The sequence below is a fragment of the Lithobates pipiens genome, unplaced genomic scaffold, assembly GCF_037356315.1.
Source record: "Lithobates pipiens isolate NorthernLeopardFrog02 unplaced genomic scaffold, aLitPip1_a1.2 Scaffold_3, whole genome shotgun sequence".
In the NCBI taxonomy this organism is placed as follows: Eukaryota; Metazoa; Chordata; class Amphibia; order Anura; family Ranidae; genus Lithobates; species Lithobates pipiens.
The window spans coordinates 78,723,225-78,738,179 of record NW_027507790.1 but is presented as its reverse complement, the minus strand read 5'-3'; the positions used below and the strand labels follow the sequence as shown (position 1 = coordinate 78,738,179).

Sequence of the window (14,955 nt, the reverse complement as noted above, 5' to 3'; positions counted from 1 at the left end):
AGGTGGTGCTTGGATTTTGGGGTACCGTACGCGGTTAGGCTCCCAAAAGGTCTCACACTTGTGGTATCCCCGTACTCAGGAGAAGCAACAGAATGTATTTTGGGGTGTAATTTTACATATAACCATGGCATGTTTGAGCAATATATCATTTAATGACAACTTTGTGCAAAAAAAAAAAAAAAAAATATAATAATGTATTTTTTCCACAACTTTTGTCAAAATATAAAATATTCCATGGACTCGACATGCCTCTCAGCAAATAGCTTGGGGTGTCTACTTTCTAAAATGGGGTCATTTGGGGAGGTTTTGAACTGTCCTGGCATTTTATGCACAACATTTAGAAGCTTATTGTAATTTTTTTTTCATGCAGCCTGTGGGCTGAACGAAAAAAAAATATTGATCGGTGGGTATGCCCACCATTAGATACCACCCTTCATCCACCCACTTTCTAATGGTGGGCATACATGCACCATTTATATATGCCGAAGCATAGGGGCATCCTCCCGCAAAAGGTAGGAGCAGATCGCTCCTCCACCCCTTATGCCCCAATGCTTCGGCATATATGCTCTTTTTTAACTGTGGTGGTGAAATCACCCCCGACAGTGCTGGAGTCGCGGCTTTATGTATCATGGGAGCAAACGCTGTTGCTGTCAAGATAAATAAATCCGCGCTGCAACTGAATGGCGTACCTGCTAAGCAAATGATGGTTAACAATAAAACAAAGTAACATTACAGTATAACAGTAAGACGTACCATACCTGCAAAGCAAATACAAAAAAAATAGCAAAAAATAACACATTTAACACAATCTGTGCCTAAAATATATATATGCCGAAGCATGGGTGCATCCTCCCGCAAAAAAGTTATGCCACGTACATACATTCAAACTTTTCCACGGGCAAGCCCTCCGTCGGAATTTTGACTGTATGTACGTGGCATTAGGAGCAAAATCGCTCATCCACCCCTTATGCCCCCATGCTTCAGCATATATGCTCTTTTTTAACTGTGGTGGTGAAATCACCTCCGACAGCTCTGGAGTCGTGGCTTTACGTATCGTGGGAGCAAACGCTGTTGCTGTCAAGATAAATAAATCCACGCTACAGCTGAATGGCGTACCTGAAAACAAAAAATGGTTAACAATAAAACATTGCAGAATAGAATACAGTACAAAGGAGCAGAACAATAGAGAGAGAATAGAGAGAGAGAGAGAGAGAACAATAAAACGACAACTATTTTTGGTTTTTTTATTTTATATTTTTTTTGGTTTTTTGGTTTTTTTACTTTTTTTTTTTTTTTAACACTTTTTTATGTAACTTTAACACTTCTGTTGTGTCGGTTTGGGTCTCTCAAAATGTGATGGCATCTTGGGAGACCCTGTGAACGTGTGCCTAGCCTGTGCAATGCTGTACCCTACGCTAATACTCAACTAGTTCATGGTAGCGTTCAAAACACTCACCCTGACAAAGACCAGGATTGCCAGGACAGCGGGGACAATAAGAACGGGTGTCACGCCTAAATCCGCGCTTTCTGCAGACATGACATTTTCTTTGGGGGGCTCGTTGGGTAGGGGTACTCGGGAGGACATAAGAATAATGCCTCTCATGCAGCCGGCTTACTGCATCTGGTAGGGGAAGGTGAGGTGGAGCACCGCCTGGATACAGAAGGAAGGATCCAGTCCGTCCTGAAGCTTTGTGTAGTACATAAGCATTCAGTATAGCCAATTGGAATAAATAAACAGACACTTTTTTGTACCAGCGTCTGGACTTACGGGCAACTAGATACGGCGCCAACAACTGGTCATTGAGGTCCACCCCTCCCATGTTAAGGTTATATTTGTGGACACAGAGGGGTTTCTCCACAATACCAGTCGCCGTAGGAATTTGGACCGTCGTGTCTGCATGAAGGGAGGTAAGAACGAAAACATTCTTATTATCCCTCCACTTCATAGCGAGCAAATTATTACTGCGCAAGCAGGCTCTCTCCCCCAGCCTAAGACGGGACTCTACAAGCCGCTGGGGAAAGCCCCGGCGATTAGGTCGCACGGTGCCACATGCTCCAATCTGCTGATCAAACAAGTGACTAAACAGTGGCACGCTTGTGTAATAATTGTCCACGTACAAGTGGTACCCCTTTCCGAATAAGGGTGACACCATGTCCCACACTATCTTGCCAGCGCTTCCTATGTAGTCAGGGCAGTTCTCCGGCTCTACGTGACTATCTTTACCCTCATAAACCATGAAACTACATGTATAGCCTGTGGCCCTGTCACAGAGCTTATACATCTTGACCCCGTATCTGGAACGCTTGTTGGGGACGTATTGTTTGAATGACAAGCGACCAGAAAACTTAATCAGGGACTCATCAACGCAGACAACTTGATCGGGAGTAAACAAGTCTGCAAAACGTTGGTTGAAGTGGTTTATGAGGGGCCGAATTTTGTAGAGCCGATCGTATTCAGGGTCTCCACGAGGATGACAGAGTTCATTGTCGCTGAAGTGCATGAACCGCAAAATCTGCTCGTATCGTGCCCTGGACATGGAAGCAGAGAACACGCGCATATGGTGAATTGGGTCAGTGGACCAATATGACCGCAACTCACTCTTTTTGGTTATGCCCATGTTGAGGGAGAGGCCCAGAAAGATTTTAAATTCGGAAACCGTAACTGGTTTCCATTGTCTGGCAAGGGCGGACTGGGGAATAGTGGCGATGTGTTGAGCAGCGTACAAATTGGTTTGGTCCACAATAGATCTATAGAGATCTTCAGTGAAAAACAGTGAGTAAAAGTCAAGTGTCGTAAAATCAACTGTTTCCACGTTAATGCCAGGTTGGCCAGTGAATGGGGGAAGTACGGGTTCTGCAGAAGTGGTGGGCACCCAAATAGGATTGGCGAATTCTGCAGGAAGGGCACTATGGGTACGACGGGCCTGTCTTTGTCTTCTTCTTGGTGGCAGTGGGACACTACTTGTGCTTGCCACCTCGCCAGCTTGAACTGCACTTATGGGACTCGCCACGTCACCACGTGTTACTGCAGTGCTGGATGTAGGTCCAGGGTGTACTAGGCCGCTGGTGCTTGCCAGTTCACCAGAAGGATGAGCGGCTCTAGTACGTCTCTGCTCCATACGAGTGGCCTGCGGTTTATGCACCTCAACAACAGAATACATTCGGGATCGGGCACACCTGTCCCTAACAGAGGCCTCATCTCCGTCGTCAGAGCTATCTGTCATGGAGCCGCTGTCCTCTACAGGATCGTATTCTGAGCCTGAATCTGACAGATGAGTGACGTCCTCTTCACTATCTGTCATGCTCAGAAACGTGTAGGCCTCTTCACTAGTGTACCTTCGCTTTGCCATTTTGGGCTCTAAATTTAGGGGTACACTAGTGAGACTCACAGGTAAAAAAGCACCTAGCCTGTCAGCGACTGTTTCAAAACGCTACAAAAAAAACTGTTAGCGATCGCAGGGATCAAGCCTGACTCTGCGAACGCTGCAGTTATGTGTGTTGTGTTTTGTAAGTAACAGTGATCGATCGATACTGCACTTGGGTGGGCTGGGCTGGGCTTGGCGGAGGGGCTAAACGCAGGTGCTAGCAGGTATCTGGGCTGATCCCGCTAACAATGCGTTTTGGGAAACCTAAAATGCTGGCAACGCTAATATAGATCTGATCAGATACTATATTACTAAGGGAGGTGTATGCTTTGCGCGTGGGTGTTAGCGGTACTGGCACTAACCTGACGCTGGGGCGACGCAGGCCTTATCTGACCCTCAAACTTATATCACCCGCCGGGTGATCAGGGGGTTAAACCTTTATTAGGTAATAAATGGCGGGTGCCCTGAAACAAAAAAAAAAAAAACTAACCAACCAGCGTCACCTGTAACAGTTATATGGTGATCACTGGTGAAAGGGTTAACTGGGGGGCAATCAGGGGGCTATGCGGTAGTATATGGGGGTCCCTGACGCTATAAAAAGCTGCAGCGAACCTAAATACCTACATGCCTAACTAGCGTCACCTGTGACACTAATACAGCGATCAGAAAAACGATCGCTTATTAGTGACACTGGCAACGGGGGGTGATCACGGGGTTAAACCTTTATTGGGGGGGTTAGGGGGGCACCCTAGAGCTAAAGGGGGCTAGCCCTAACTGCCCTAACAGTTATTACAGTCACAAATGACACCAATGCAAAAAAAAAAAAAGAAAAAAAAAAAAATATGCAATTGGTGTCACTGTGACTGGGGGGGGCAGGGGTGATTGGGGGGTGATTGGGGGGTGATCAGGGGGGTGAAAAGTGTGCCTGGCGTGTTCTACTGTTAGTGTAGTGTTAGGTGCAACTCACGATCCTCTCTCCTCGGTGCCGGAACGAAAAAGACCGACATGAGGAGAGATTACATCACTTCCTCTGCCTGTGTTTACATTACAGGAGAGGAAGTGATGTCACCGAGCATTTTCATTCGTCGGGAGCGATCGCGAGGGGGTGGCCATGAATGAATGGCCGTCCCCTCGTCCGGGATCGCTCCCGAACGAATACCGACCGCCGCAGGCACCGGGCGGGGGCCCGATTGGGCCCCCGACCCGCGGGCAGGCAAGGACGTACATGTAAGCCCTTATGCCTGCCCGTGCCATTCTGTCGACGTACATCGTCGTGCGGCGGTCGGCAAGTGGTTAAAGCAGGGTTAGGTTATAAAAAAAATATCCCAAGCTTTGAACATCTCACAGAGTACTGAGAACACAGAGAACATTAATCAGAGAAGCAGCCAAGAGACCCATGGTAACTCTGGAGGAGCTGCAAAGATCCACAGCTCAGGTTGGAGAATCTGTCAATAGGACAACTATTAGTCGTGCACGCCACAAATCTGGTCTTTATGGAAGAGTGTCAAGAAGAAAGCCATTGTTGAAAGAAAGTCATAAGAAGTCCTATTTTCAGTTTGTGAGAAGCCATGTAGAGGACACACCAAACATGTGGAAGAAGGTGCTCTGGTCAGATGAGACCAAAATCGAACTTTTTGGCCTAAAAGCAAAACGATGTGTGGGGCAAAAAACTAATCTGCACATTAATTACCCTGAACACACCATCCCCATCATGAAACATGGTGGTGACAGCATCATGTTGTGGAGATGCTTTTCTTCAGCAGGGAAAAGGAAGCTGGTCAGAGTTGATGGGAAGATGAATGGAGACAAATACAGGGCAATCTTAAAAGAAAACCTGTTAAAGTCTTCAAAAGAATTGAGATTGGGGCAGAGCTTCACCTTCCAGCAGGAAAAGGAACCTAAACATACAGCCAGAGCTACAATGGAATGGTTTAGATCAAAGCATATTCATGCGTTAGCATGGCCCAGTCAAAGTCCAGACCTAAATCCAACTGAGAATCTGTGGCAAGACTTGAAAATTGCTGTTCACAGATGCTCTCCATCCAATCTGACAGAGACTGAGCTATTTTGCAAAGAAGAATAGGCTAAAATTTCACTCTCTAGATGTGCAAAGCTGATAGAGACTTCCCAAAAAAGACTTGCAGCTGTAATTGCAGCGGAAGGTGGTTCTACAAAGTATTGATTTAGGGGGGCTGAATACAAATACAGGCCACACTTTTCACAGATTTATTTGTAAAAAAAATTGAAAACCATTTATTATTTTCCTTCCACTTCACAATTATGTGCCACTCTGTGTTGGTCTATCACATAAAAGCCCATGTGGAAAATTTCAAGGGATATTAATACTTTTTCAAGGCCCTGTATGTACAAACTTTCATTCAGGCAAATCTGTAAATGGGGATACTAGCAACTCCTAGTGCACAAAATGAACATGGTGAATGCCAGGATTAAAATGAGTGCAATTAACCACTCACAGACTGCCTCATGCCAATATACATCCTAACTTTGAAGAGGAATATCGTTGTGATGGCAGCAGCTAGCTGCCATAGACCCGGTATCCTCTTCTTCGGCCAGCGGTCCGCTTTCTGATAATGGTGGTCTTTGCAGCGGATTTGCCTCAAGATCACTTTTATTGGCGGCCCCCTTCCTGCGGCAAACCCATGCCCTCCGCTGCTTACTGGAGCCGTCGGCAGCGGTGGAGGCGATTGGATGTTGCTCGTTCCTTGGTATGGAGACGAGTGAGGGGAAGATGGTCCCCCACCTGTCTCCATACCATTGTAGGGTGGAAGCAATGGCAAAACGTCACTTCCGCCCATAGCTCTTAAAGGGCCATTTTTCTTAAATGGCCGGGAGTCTATTCCTCTTCCTGTCCCGGCGCGCTGTCTGCTGGGATACACACAGGTCCCAGAGACAGGGCGGACCATTCCCATTGCACTGCATGGCTCGTGCATGAGCAGTAGGGAACCAGGAAGTGAAGCCGCAATGCTTCACTTCCTGATTCCCTCACTGAGAATGGTGATGGCAGCAGCCGAGAGCCCAGTGATTGCTTGACCTCAGCTGCCGATATCGATGGACTCCAGCAAAGGTGCCCATTTATTAAAAGTCAGCAGCTGCAGTATTTGTAGCTGCTGACTTTTAAAAAAAAAAAAAGTTTTTCGCCGGACTCCCTCTTTAAGTGGTTAAAGGTTTAGACTGTGTCCATATTTTAAAGGTACACTTCTTTTAGAAGTTTCATCTTTGTCTTTAATGTACCTTTAACATCCTCTTTGCCATTGACATAAAGTGAACCATTCTTTCTGCACATTATTGTGAACCTGCAAGGGACCATTGAGGGGCTCAAGTATTTAAAATGTGTACAAAAACGTTGTTAATATACAACACTCGAATGCCTTTTTAAATATTTATATTTAAATTAGATGAGGAGTATACGATACATTCTAGAATTGTTGGCTTTATATGCAAATTGGATATTATTTTCAATATGAGTTTATTGAAAAAAAAATTCAAAATACAAAACCATAATACCAAGTGAAAATTGGACATTATAACAAGTAAAATAATAAGAGTAAGTCTACGTTTACAATTACTTTGATTGTATATAGTCATGTATTTTTATTAATTTATTCTGTAGAAGCATGTTCCACTTAATTTTCTCCATCAACTGAAAAGCTCTGGTAATTCTGGTATTAGTGCTTCACTCATAGGGCTACAAAATGCAGATAGCATGCTTTTGGAAGGATATAAGATCGCATAGCAATTTTGTTATATGAATCATTTATAAACATAACTCTGATAGATTTTATGCATTTCTTTTACATTTTCCATTATCTTAAGAAAAAAAATACAAAAATATAACTGCAGGCTACAAACTTCTAGAAACTTGTCAGGTAGCAGATTACGTTATTCATATCCGTGGTTTATTGGTTGCTGCATTTTCTACATTGTACTTTGCCTTTTTAAATAAACCTATATAAACACAGAAATTCATCTTCACTAGTGTTCCAAGAGCAAGAGAATATCATGGAATACATGTAATGTTATAATGTTTGTCTTTTTTTTTTTTTTTTTTTTTAGGCATGGTTCCTGCACTTTTCCCTGATGAAGAAAAGGAGTCTATTTTAAGCCAAATCAGGGATGAAGCTAGTAAAAATGGGATGGGCCCAGCAAAAGAAAGCATTTGGCAATACTTTGTTAACAAGAGTGCCAACAACCTCCATATTGTTCTTGGAATGTCCCCGGTTGGTGACACATTAAGAACAAGATGCAGGAATTTTCCAGGTAAGAAAGACACCCCCTTTTTTTTTGACATTCAAACCATTTTACATCACGTGGTTTAAAGTAAAGGCCTAAGAAAGCATCAAAAGTATTTTTGTAGTAACAAAAGTTAAAGCTGAATTCTAGGCAAATATAATCTACACAAATAAATGCAGTATTTTTTGTAAATGCAAGCAACGTACGTACCAGAATTTTACTTGATGGAAGCTTCTTGCAATCTTCTGTACCGCATAACTCAAAATGGGAGAGGAACTAAAAAACACGGTGATAGATGGATAGAGCAGAGTGACGAAGATGAGTTCATCAGTGTGCTGATTTACCTTTTACCATTTGTCACAGGCTGAGGGAGGGACAGAACCTCTGGAAGTGTTACATATTTGTAGGGGAGGAAAAATTAGGCCCCTTGCCTGTATGACAGAACTGGATAGACAGAAATGCATAAAAAAATGATTCTTAATTTTTGTATGTCTCTCTTTGAAGTTTAGCTTTAAAAAAACACATTGGGATTGATTTACTAAAACTGGACAGTACAAAATCTGGTGCAGCTCTGCATAGAAACCAATCAGCTTCAAGGTTTTTTGTCAAAGCTTAATTGAACAAGCTGAAGTTAGAAGCTGATTGTCTGCCATGTACAGCTGCGCCAAATTTTGCACTCTCCAGGTTTAGTAAATAAACGCCCTTTGTCTGATGCTGATTGATGCCAATAATTTCCCAGTTTGTTGCTGAAGGGTGTGCCAGTATGCCACTTTTCTGTTTGAGATACTCAGCACACAGGCTCAAATCCAATACTATTCTAGGAATATGGAACCCACGACACTACTTAACAACCTCAGACCCAGGGAGATATTATAAATAAAGTGTCCCTTCAAAATTTAGGGCATGGGCCTCTACTGATTAGTTGCTAGTATCTGCACAGGAAAGAATGTTAGCAGAAATGGAAAGCCACATGAAGAGAAAATAGGGCAAAGAGAAAAAAGGAAAGAGTGGGGCAGAAGGGGGTACCCAGGAGTCGACTAATTCAGCAAAAATTGCAAACAGACATTCCATGTAATAGTTAAAGGAAGGGCTGGAGTTTAGCAGATGTACAAAAATTGATCCAGATGTACCATATTGCCAGATATTTTGTATAGCAATTATGAAGGGAGGCAGTAAACTCCATGATGAGATTGAGCTCTGAAAATGGGTTTTAGACCCCTTTCACACTGAGGGCGTTTTGCAGGCGCTATAGCATTAGAAATAGCACCTGCAATCCGCCTTCAAACTGCTGCACTATTGTCTCGTTGCGCTGGCAGGACGTTAGGAAAAGTCCTGCCAGCAGCTTCTATGGAGTGGTGAAGGAGCGGTGTGTTTACCACTCCTCCACCGCTGCTCCCCATTGAAATCAATGGGGCAGCGCTGCAATACCGCAAGCAAAACGCCGCTATTGCTGCGTATTGCGGGCAGTTTTAACCCTTTCTCGCCCGCTAGCGGGGGGGTAAAAGCGCCCCGCTAGCGGCCGAAATACGCCGCAAATCCAACGGTAAAACGCTGCTAAAAATGGCAGCGTTTTACCGCCGACGCTATGGGCACGGCAGTGCGAAAGCCCTCTTAGTCTTAATAACCTGTCTGCTATTGCTGAAAATTTTGTTGGAATAATCCTTGGAATGAATGCAGCTGTATGTTAAAATAGAATTATTACAATTACTACATGTTCTCACTGTAATACATTTTTACTGCACATTATTGCTTTCATTATATTTTGAATGTTATTAAGTCTATGATATTTTATTTCAAGGTTTGGTGAATAATACTGGAATTGATTGGTTCTTGCCCTGGCCACCTCAAGCCCTGTATGCTGTTGCTAAATCATTTTTAGGTAAGTGTACTAAGAGCTACAGTAATTTGTACTGCCAGGCTTGTTCAATTAAGCAGTGCAAAGAGCAGTGTGGATATGCAAAGTAAGGCCTTATTCAGACAGGCGCTGACACCTGTGTAGACCATGAATGAGCACGTTGTTAATGCAGCTTTAGCTGCCAGGTGCGTTGTGCAGACAGCCCATTCATGTCTCTTGGGATGTAGTGGCTGCATAAATACTGCCGTTCATCCCAGTTTGACAGCTGTATGGGTAAGTGACCTCAAAACACTGTCTGCATTCAGGGCTGTTGCACCATCACAGCTGTCAAATTGGGATGAGCAGCTTTGTTTATGTAGGCACTCTGCAGCACCCAGAACTTGGTGTCTGAAGCTGCATAAATAAGACACTCATTCACGGGTTACGGGTATCAGCACCCATCGGAATGAGGCATAACCAAAACAAACCAATCACAAATAATTTTTCACTGAACTAATTTTAATTAAAATCAAATTGGCAACAATGGGCCAATACAGCTGCATATTATCCTTGATTTTTATTCTACTGACATACTCAACATAAATGTTTCTCGACATTTACTAAAGAAAAACCGTAATGATTTATATGAATATTAATGTTGCTTTTTTTTAAGTTTAGACGTTTTTTAAACTGTTGTTTTTTTTTCAGCAGTTTTTATTGATACATATTTACACATTTAAATGCTGTGATGCACAAATAAACATTTAATACAAGGCAAAGTATTCCCAAAGTACTTTGAGTTAGCTAAAGAGACAGCATAGAAAGCTTTGTCTGATTAAGATTTTAGGCAGTCTGATACATTATTGATGTGATGACGCATTAAAGTAATATTGAACCCTCAATTCTTTTACTAATATATTCTGATTAGCCAGGAAAACATTCCCCATTTGCATGAATTAGTCCATATATGTGCCAATCACTTACATGTTGGAGACTTCACTGGCACTGGCTCCAGATGCCTAAGCACAGCTTCCACAAACTTCCTATTGAGGACAGTGCACTTTCTGTACCAAATCACTTGGAGAGGGAGGAGACGAGACAAGGGAGTGACTTGCTGTTCTAAGACTTTGGAGTTATGTGTTTGTGTTGACCCACACAGCCCCCAGTATGGAGCAAGTGCTCATGAGTTTCTTGTTAGGAGAGCTCTAACTATCGTACACAATCACTACAGGCAATGACAGTCATATTCTGAGGATTACAAGTAGTATCAAACCGATGTGCTTACAGTAGATGAATCAAAAGTTTCCATCTGACTAAATTATAGTATAGAATCCACAAAGTATTCTTTTGCTTTAGGAAGCCTTTCTGTAATAATTATACACAATATAATATATAGAGTAGCTCCTGGTGGTCATTAGTTATGGAAACATTGTAGACACTGCTTGATACTACTATTATACTGAGCCTATGACTACATCTTCTAGTCTTCACCAAATTATAATTTCACATATTTAAAACCATTCCTGACAGTTCTGTTGCCATTTTAATTGTTTTCTGCTCGCATACTACAATTCTCGGCTATATAACACAATAGTCCACCATAACACACTAAAAAAAAACTATAATTCTACCACTTTACTAGACTCTGGTACGGCTGCATCTTGAATATGTCGTCCAGTTCTGGTTACCAGTCCTCAGGAAGGATGTGCTGGAACTGAAGGGAGTGCAGAGAAGGGCAACAATACTAATAAGAGGACTGGAGGACCTCAATTATGAGGAACAACTGCATACATACATTAAACGTATTCTCCATGTAGAAGAGACACTTAAGAGATAAGATTGCACTATACAAATATCAATGTCAGTGGTCACCCAAACATAGAGAAAAGACTATTCAGTCTCATGACACTTAATGTAAGAAGAAACAGGGCCATTCACTGAATTAGGACAAGAAGCTGTTTAATCACAAACTGCTTAGGGTATTGTTAGAGAAGTAGGAATGTGGAACTCTCTTCCACAACTGGTGTGGTGTCAGCGGAGAGTGTTCTTAAGTTCAAAAAGCTCTTAGATGTCCATCTTAACAATCACAATATACAGGAATATGGGTATTGGTAGAGAGATAAATGCATACACACTTGTAAACCCACAGAAGTAGAACTGGATGGACTGATATTCAACCTTCTCAATCATGAAACTATGAGACTTGGCAGGGTGTTATATGTATTTCAGCAAGGCTGTTAAAGGACAAAACACCAGTAAGGTCTAGTTGAATTTAGCATGTTTTAATGTAAGCTATGCTTTCTGTGTGCTTCAGGAGAGAGCCAAATGATCCCATCTCAGGATTTAGAGCCAGTCATCAGCCATGTTGTAATGGTCCATGATTCTGTGGGAAAGTTCAGCAAAATATTCCAGCAGAAGCTGAGACGCAGCAACTATGTAACTCCGAAGAACTACCTTGACTTCATCAACACATATTCCAAACTGTTGGAAGAGAAGAACCAGTTTAACTTGGGTAAAATATTAATGTAAACTTAAAATAATAACATGTATATGGATAATGTGATTTCTCATGGCTTTGGTTGTGCTGCTTGTTGGGAACCCATGGCTATAGTAGATTTTCTTCGAGAGGCAAAGCAAAATGTTATCTCCAAGGATTGAATTTTTCAGGTAGCAGCCTATTATACCCCTGTGATAAGAATGAAGCTGAGTGTATCTGAAATGTTTATAGGCTTGCACTTTCATAGGATAGACATTGGAATCAATTTCTGACAACCAGCTGTATTATAATGATCCATTCTTTTCTAGCTATCAGAGAAATCACAACGGGCTGTGTCACACTGACATACAATGCTGTAATACTGTTCAAAACAAAAACTTTTATTCTATTTCAGCTTATCACACTAGAGGTTGCATAAAAATCTTTTTTGAGATTCAGTGGGATACATCCAGAGCCCTTGAAACTCAGATGGGTTTCACTGTGATTAGCGTTTACTCAGAGTGATCTCACGTAAACACCTTTATTTCATATAAAGGGCCATCTCTGCCATCAGGTTTGAACCTGTACCAGCTGTCATTGATTAGGTCACTATCGATCTCTTAAGATGTGGTAATTGTAAACCTACTTGGTAGATGACTTTTTATATTGATGGAAGAGTTCACTACACATGAGAGCACTCATTGAATAAGAACTAATTAGCAGTAGATGACGTACCTGCACATTTGGTGGAACTGTTAACGGATCCATCTGTTTTGGTCAGTGGTCTTTTAAATATATATACGGGGATGTCTCTGATGAGTCTCTCACTCCTTCCCCCACCATAGCCCTATTATCTATTTTACCGGATTCAGTCAAATCTCAGAAATCATGTCTTTTAAGATTTTTCCTTTCTGCAGCTAGGTCACTTGTATCCAGATTTTGGAAATGCACATTTACTCCTCCTTTGTCCCTCTGGGTGGACATAATCAATGGCACTATGCTAATGGAGGAAATGCAAGCTAACAAATTGGATAGTTGGGAAAAATCTGCCATCCTATGGTACATCTGGATGCAACTACTCCATTTATTTCAAACTGAGAATTCAACTCAAACAATAAGTTCTGACCATTTTGTGATATTAAACAGGAGGACTTGTATTCTCTATATACTATTCTCACCCTCTTCTGCCTCTCTTCTCTTTTTCTTCTGTTCTCCACCTCTCTCTTTATTTTTTTTCCTTGAGCATTATCATTGATTGGTTATTCGGTGTCACTTGATGTTGCATCGATTATTTATATGTGTAATTGACCTGACATTACAGATATCGCCCCTGCCTCTGATCTTAGATCTATGTGACTATCTGAGGACATCCCTATCCCCATATCAGTAATTGATATTGATTAATGTCCCTATATTTGGATGTCTATGTTGACTGAAAACCATCCTTGTATGATCAATGTCAAGTTGTATTCATAATTTCTATGTGTATGGCATGCCTTTATTGTAAAAAAGAATTTGCCATTACACTCACATGAATCAAAATTAAAAAATGCATGTGGACCTAGAAGTGCCTCTGCTGCGTGCGCTCCACTGTCTGGAAGTGACGCCACTGGAAGTACCGCTCATCGCGTTTTGCCTGCCCAGTTGGTGTCCCAAGGAGCATTTGGCTCGTATGCTGAAAAGCACAGGGTCAGTATTCTCGGGTGAAGTTTTTGTGTGCATGGATTACAGAGTAGAATGCATATTAATGCATTGGGGAACTGTTTACAAAATAAGCCCCTTTAACATTGGCTGAATGGGACTTTTGCATATGACCTTTCTAGTTTTGATGATAGTGAAATTGTGATGCAATTTCTTCATATACTTTATATTGTGGATAAGAGGTGGTGACAGCGCTGTGGGTTTACAACTTTCGTGTGAATTTGAGGTGGTCTGACATGGGTTATTGAGGAGTAGTGGCAGTCACAAACACATATAATTGTTTGGGTATTCAATATATATACACATTTCTTTACATACTATGGGTTGTAGAGTGGAGCACTTTTACATATAACGTAGTGCTGGTGTCTAAAATTTTTCTTTTAGCTATGTATGATGAAAAATAAAATAAAAAACTAGCAAGCACTGTATAAAACAATTGACATTATAGATTCAAAATTAATAAACTATGCTAGTCAGCATGTTTTGTTTTTATTTATGCACATTTCAAAGTATAAAACAGGTACAGTACAAAACAAATAACAAGCAACCTTTTATAGCAGTGGTAGAATGTACTGGATATAAGCATCATCTGGCATGATAACTATAGAAACACTGGACATGTCAATTGTTAAATTCACAGAAAAAGGACTATCGTTATTAAAACAGTTTGTCCCTGCAACAAAAAACTGAAAATTAAAGCAGGACTAAGCTAATATGTGTTAAATAACATTAGGTTAGGGGCACCAGAATTCTGGTCTGCATTTTTCATGTTGGGGTTAGAATATGTATAAATAAAAAGGCCAAGTCAGGAGAAGATGCACAGGGTAGTTTGAATGGCACTAACAATATTGTGATATTGAGCTTCTGGAGAGGCCCCTTAACACCTGCAATATTTTGGAAAATCTTCATAAAAGTGCAATTTAATAACCAAGAGTGTAAAATTGCAGTTTACCTTGTCTTCAGCATTGGTGGCCAACAGAAGGCCAGGTGTAAAAGTGGAGTTAGCTGAATGAATACAATTGGGAACTTTGGTGGTGTTTTCTTGGGCTTTTTTTGTAGATAGAAAACCTATGTGGTTCAGGTGAATGAGAGATGTGAGATGTAGAAGACGAGTAGCCAGAATTTTAGTGAAGATTTTGAGATGTGCATTTAACAGCAATATTGATTGATAGGGTGTTGAACCTTTTCCCTCTTTAAGGATAACTATGGGGGTAAGGTGGGAGAGAGGAGATTATACTATTAGCACAAGAAGTCATCCAAGCCTGGTGAATTTCCTAGTTTGGTCTCTGAGATTTCTATTTTTATATTTGAAAATATAGGGGGGGGGG

The 14,955-nt window shown here is 41.6% G+C and overlaps 1 protein-coding gene across 1 annotated transcript in view; it reads left to right on the top strand.

Annotated features, from left to right (window-relative positions):
• DNAH10 (dynein axonemal heavy chain 10) overlaps positions 1-14,955 on the top strand; it is a 245,701-nt gene that overhangs the window by 139,619 nt on the left and 91,127 nt on the right. Inside the window, exons 52-54 of the mRNA XM_077461854.1 lie at positions 7,440-7,643; positions 9,415-9,495; positions 11,765-11,962. Of these exons, the coding sequence (XP_077317980.1) occupies positions 7,440-7,643; positions 9,415-9,495; positions 11,765-11,962 (483 nt within the window). The remainder of the gene's footprint in view (positions 1-7,439; positions 7,644-9,414; positions 9,496-11,764; positions 11,963-14,955) is intronic.